The sequence below is a fragment of the Charadrius vociferus genome, unplaced genomic scaffold (genome assembly GCF_000708025.1).
Source record: "Charadrius vociferus isolate BGI_N301 unplaced genomic scaffold, ASM70802v2 scaffold32, whole genome shotgun sequence".
In the NCBI taxonomy this organism is placed as follows: Eukaryota; Metazoa; Chordata; class Aves; order Charadriiformes; family Charadriidae; genus Charadrius; species Charadrius vociferus.
The window spans coordinates 12,508,172-12,513,509 of NW_009647856.1; the positions used below are offsets into that span (position 1 = coordinate 12,508,172).

General features: G+C 52.1%; 1 protein-coding gene across 1 annotated transcript; it reads right to left on the reverse strand.

The window, feature by feature from the left end:
* Nucleotides 1–2,384: 2,384 nt before the first annotated feature.
* Nucleotides 2,385–5,109, reverse strand: LOC104284670 (carboxypeptidase A1-like). The gene is made up of 9 exons (XM_009883029.1): nt 4,951–5,109; nt 4,763–4,864; nt 4,534–4,635; nt 4,348–4,449; nt 4,096–4,206; nt 3,764–3,854; nt 3,186–3,385; nt 2,818–2,902; nt 2,385–2,572 (listed from the first exon to the last, which is right to left on the reverse strand). Exons 1-9 carry the CDS (start codon nt 5,107–5,109, stop codon nt 2,385–2,387), a joined length of 1,140 nt encoding a protein of 379 aa, XP_009881331.1.
* Between the last annotated feature and the right edge of the window lie 229 nt (nt 5,110–5,338).

Consider the following 5,338-nt stretch of genomic DNA (forward strand, 5'->3'; position numbering starts at 1 on the left):
GCTTTTTGGGTTTTGGTGTTTTTCTTTTTTTTTTCTCCCCCTTTTTGAAGTAGACAAGTAATCTTTAACAGATCCCAAAAGTTACCCCTGGTGCAGATCATCAGGGGATAATTCTGGTGAAAGGGCAAAGTGAGAGAAATTGCAGATAACTTCCAGTTTGGCAGTTTAAGACTCAACATCCCTGAGCACACTTATGTTTATTGTGTCTCCATGGGTCTTAAATCGGAGGAGTGCTGATACCGGGACTGACAGTCTCATTCTGATGAGAGCCATAACTTCAGTCCTCTCCAGAGAAGAGCGAGGTGATCGGCACAAATGTCTGATGCTGTGTCGGGGTCCCCCGGAGGAAGGGTAAGGGGAGAAATCAAAGGGCACGGGGCAGGGACAGCATTTAAAACGTACTGAACGAAATACTTTAAAAAGCAGAATGCCTCTGTGTGTTCAAATACACAGCTATATTTTTATATGTAACAAAATCTGCTTGCGGGGAGGTACCTTAAAGCATCCAAGGACTTCTTAAAGAAGCTGAGAGCTTTAAGTTGTACAAGCCAGCTCTTAATTTGTACAAACTGCCTTTCCAGCTCCTCCACTAAGGATCACACACGTCCTGGGTTTCCATAGGGAGAGAGTGTGTGTGTCTGTGTGTGTAAGTGTGTACTCTAAGAGTTGGGCTGGTCAGGTATGAAGATCAAAAATGTAAAGATCTTGCTTCAGCCCATCCTTAGGAAGCTGGATGCATTTCACCATCTTAATAAGTGCTCTGCTTTCTTACCTTCCTACGTGGTCACACTTCTGGAATACATCTTGTTGGTTTAGTTGTAGGCATGTTTATTTTGAACGAAGTAGCTTGTCCTTTTATGTCAGACCAGTTTGCTTTTGGTGGAATGGCAGCATCATTTCTTAAGAGAAAAGGAGTTTTAAATAGTCTGAGCCCAAAGCAGGAGCCGCAGGGACCTGGTTTTTGTCTGCACTCTTCACTCGCAGCCTTGGGAAGCTGACTCACTTCATAGGCCTTTAGTCGCTGAGTGGCGATGCTATTAGGTGGCCTAATAAAATAAATAAAAGTGAAATAAAGATTTCAAAGGCGTTTGGTACTGCAGCATTGCAGAAATGCCACATTTGGCTTTGAACGTATAACGTGGCTCACACAGCTATGCAGTCTGATCTTGATGTCCTGAGTCCACTGCTCCTTCCTGCTCTGTACAGCACCTCCATTTTTATGTCGTCGTGAAATAAAAACATTGAATGAAGTGGCGTCTCCTGAATAATTCAGTTGGTAGCTTGCCTAAGCTTGTTGCCTGAAAAATGATACTACCTGATGGATTTAGCTGAACGTGCACAGAAGAGGTGAGAGACAGGAGAGACATTTATTACCTACTTGAAAGATGGCACTTGGTACAGCATGTGGGGTCCCACCGGTGCGCAAGTAAGAGACTTTTCAGCTCCGTGTGCACTTGGAAGTGTAAAAATGCATCTGTATGAAAATGGACATGAGAGTAGGGGTCATCGTGTTGGCTTAAAGTCCTGATTTTGCTATCCAGCTGTGGGAGGCAGATCCAAAATCCCTGGCTACTCTGGGCCACATGAAAACCTCCTTCTGACGGGCGGACGAAACTAGTCCAAGTTGTTTGAGATCCTCCAAATCTAGGGCGTCAAAGGAAGAACTGAATGTACTTTGCCATCGTCTTGATGGATTTGTATGGTTTTGGACTCTTGGCTTGGTCTTATTTGGAGGATAGAGTCAAACTCTACATAGTCTGGGAGTCTTAATTGTTGAATTTAATTAAAAGTAAATGACACCGTATGGTTGAGTACTTCTTTTCGCTTCAAGCTTTGACAGCTAACGGCGAGCATGGAGTGATGCCTGCAGAAGCCTTGAGTCGGCAGGGGGTTGGCTCCCCATCCCCATGCAGTGGGTGAGGGGACCTTTCCACCAGCTCTGCAAGTTGGTGTTCAGCCACAAAAATGCCCAGAATAAATGGCGCTAACCCCATTGCCTCACGTCCCAGAGCCACCCCGGACCCTGGGCGGGCTGGAGAAGGTGGGTACCTCTCCTGCTGTGGTCTCTGCTTACCCAGTAAGCATCAAACTGAACTTCTTCCCCTTCCACCCTCTGCTCTGACAGAGGGAAAACAAGCACCTTCCTTTCATGTGTGTCCTACTGTTTTCATGCCCTTTTTGGGCCGCCGGAGCAGCACATACTGTTTATGTTGGCTGCCACCGTGTGCACCCGCAGGAACGCTGAGTCAGTCTAAAAGACCTTTTCACCGTGATTGAAAAAAGGGGAAGACAACAAAAGGCGTTTCTCATCCTTCTTTACACTTATTTATTGCGTTCTTTTCCCCCTCCAGCTAATTCAGCCATCCCTCGGCCTGCAATCCCGGTTAGTAGAGATGGTCCAGCGCGTGCAGCATGATGACCTTCAGCGCCAGCCATGTCTCCTGGGCGGTCGGGACGATCTGTTTGGCAGGGAGCAGGAACCCGTAGCGCCCTGTGTCCCGCAGCTCGAAGGTGAAGGAGTACTTAATGCCCTGATTGTACGTCCAGTCGATGGTTCCTCCGCTGGCTTGATCTGAATGGGGAAACAACAGGAGGGATGCTGTTGGATGTTGTACCTGTTGGAGGTGATCCTGTTCTGGCAGGGGGGCTGGACTAGATGATCTCCAGAGGTCCCTTCCAACCCTGACCATTCTGTGATGCGAAACCTTGGTCGCTCTGCATCGTACGGGTATTTTATGGGATCTTTTGTCTAAGTTGAGGTGTGAGTGATGACTTTGGTTTATTTTCGGGGAGCTGCTGCTGCCCCCCGTTACTTACAGATCGTGGTGATGATGCTGCCATACTTGTAGTTGGTGCCGTACAGAGAAGAGAGAGCTGCGACTGCCTTCTCAGAAATCTGATGCTGGGAATACACAAAAGAGAGAAATATGAGGCAGAGAAGGGGAAAGCCTGCGGGATACAGCCTGCAGGAGAGGTTTTTACTGCTTGTGGTGCAGGCAGAAAGGATGCCAAAGCTCAGTAGCCTTAGCCTGGGTGAGTCCCCAGGGGCTGGCAGAGGAGCCAGGGCTTCTTCCCAACTTGCCAATGCCCCCTTCAAGGTGCAGGATGGAGGTTACTCCTCCTTGGATGAGGAGAGCAGCCTCACATCATCCCAGCCCCCTTGAAAACCTCTGCATCAGCCCTACCAGTTCCTTCTGGTCAGGCACTGGGGTGCTGGTATAGCCGTATGGGTAGAGCAGGAGCTGGGAGTAGCTGTGGATGGAGACGAAAGCCTTGATGTTCCCGTGGTTCTTCACAAAGTCCACGATGGACTTCACCTCGGGCTCTGAGTTGGCGTAGGGTCCATGGTATGTCTCCGAGCAGGGGTTCCCGCTGGCCCCGGGCCCTGGGGAGAAATTAAAACACAGTGTGTTGGTGGCTTTGGTGGCTGTTGGATGGCTCCGAGAATCACAAGGGCAAAGAGCCTTTTCCATTTCCAAGCCCAAGAGCTTTTCCCACCGCTCAGCAGGTTGGTGGCCAGTGAGCAACACTTTGTGGCTCCTCCTAGACGTTTCTATGATGACTTTTATTTGTGGTCACCACCATGCTGGTCACTAGGGGACACCAAAGCTCTGGTGGAGCCCAAACCCATGTCTCTGCTGTGGGGAGCAAATCCCATCTCTTCCCCAGTGGACATTAGTGGATCTTTCTGAGCCAGAAATGGCCTTAGAGACTCCACCTGGAGGGCAGAACCCCACCGTGGGGTTAGGGGGAGAGCTCTGACCTCCAAAACCTGCATCCCAGTTGCGGTTGGGGTCCACACCAATGCAAACGGAGCCTGAGTGCCTGGACCTGGTCTTGCGCCACATGCGATTCTGGAAGGGCAGAGACATCTCAGCTGGTGTCCAGGGCTGGAGCTCCACCAGCCTTGAGCGAAAAAGGGGACTGACATCTAGGAGGGCTAATGGGTCATGGTGGTCCCCTTCCCATCCCGTGGAAATGTGGACAAAGAGGCTTTGACCTCTTGGGGGCCTTGATGTGCAGCACCCCCATGCTGCTCCCCAGCCCCATGCAGCATGGCTGTAGGACTTGGGGGGAGGAAAGATGAGGCAGTACCTGGGTTTGGGTGAAGACAAAGCCGTCTGGGTTGGTGACAATCTCCAGGAAAATGTCCATCTTGTCCAGGATCGAGGCCAGACCTTCATCATTCTCATGATCCAGGACAATCTAGAGGGGATGGCAGTTTGAGGTTCCCTGCTGCGGCTGGAGCACTGTCCTCTCCATGGGGTCAGCCACCCAGCACCCATGGTGACTGCAGGACCTTGTGGCCCCTCGGGTACATAAGACACATCTGGGAGTTGCCCATACCTTCTTGGCGAACCAGACGCCGCTGGCTTGTGTCACCCATTCGCGGGAGTGGATGCCGGTGTCGATCCAGATGGCTGGGCGGTTGGTCCCCCCTTTGCTGAACTGGAAGAGCAGAAACAGTGGGGTCAGCTTTACCCGTGGCCCTGCTTCCCCTCTCTGATCACCCCACGAACCCCAAATCCTCACCTTGAGCACATAGAGGGGGCGATTTTCTGTCGACCGGCCGATCTCAAGCTTGCTGACCAAGTTGGGGTTTTCAGCCACCAGCAGGTCCATGAAGGCGTAGATCTGAAAGTGAGGAAGAGGGATGGAGAGGTCATGCCTGGCTCATCCCTTGCCCGTGCTGTACATGGAGCAAAGGGCTTTGCAAGGGCAATTTTTGTCCCCAAATGCCTCGAATCTTGCGCTTTCTCACCTCATCCAGGTTGTGGTAGGTGGCATAGTCAAAGGTGTTGGTGGAGAGCGGCAGTCCGCGGCGGCTACGAAGCATCTCCATCTGTTCGTCGTCTACCAGCGTCTGGGGGACACGGGACAGGATGAGATCTCGTTACCCGCCACGCTGAGACCCTGAGTCTCACCCACCTCCCCTCTGCCACCACTGACTTGCACGTCCTCGATCATGATGGAGTAGGAGATGCCGTTGGCCTCCAGGTGGGCTTTGAGGGGCTGCAGGCTGGGGAAGGGCACGCGGATGTCGACTGGTTGCCCGAGGCCACGGGGTGACAGCCAGAAATCCAGCTGGAGGTGGAAAAAGCAAGACATGGGGGTGGGGGGTGAGGGTGTCAGATCCAGCCTTGGGCTGCCTGCCCCCGCACCAGCTTCTCACCAGCTGGTCCCCATTGTCCCCACATCCAACCCCATCATCCCATATCCAGCCCCATCCCTGCTCTACAGTGTGACTTAAGGGGGTGCAAAGCAAAGGACGTGGGCTGGGCGGGGTGTCCCCAAAAGCCACCCCTGCCACTGCCCCCTGTACCTGCAGCTCCCCGAG

What these genes read in the sequence shown, in the direction of transcription:
- LOC104284670 (XM_009883029.1), bottom strand. Translation starts at nt 5,109, where the DNA reads ATGTCTTGCTTTTTCCACCTCCAGCTGGATTTCTGGCTGTCACCCCGT. An exon ending in TTGTCTTCACCCAAACCCAG is followed by an intron (nt 3,855 to 4,095) that starts GTACTGCCTCAT and finishes CTGCCCTTCCAG; the next exon opens with AATCGCATGTGGCGCAAGAC. An exon ending in CAGCATCATCACCACGATCT is followed by an intron (nt 2,573 to 2,817) that starts GTAAGTAACGGG and finishes TTCCCCATTCAG; the next exon opens with ATCAAGCCAGCGGAGGAACC.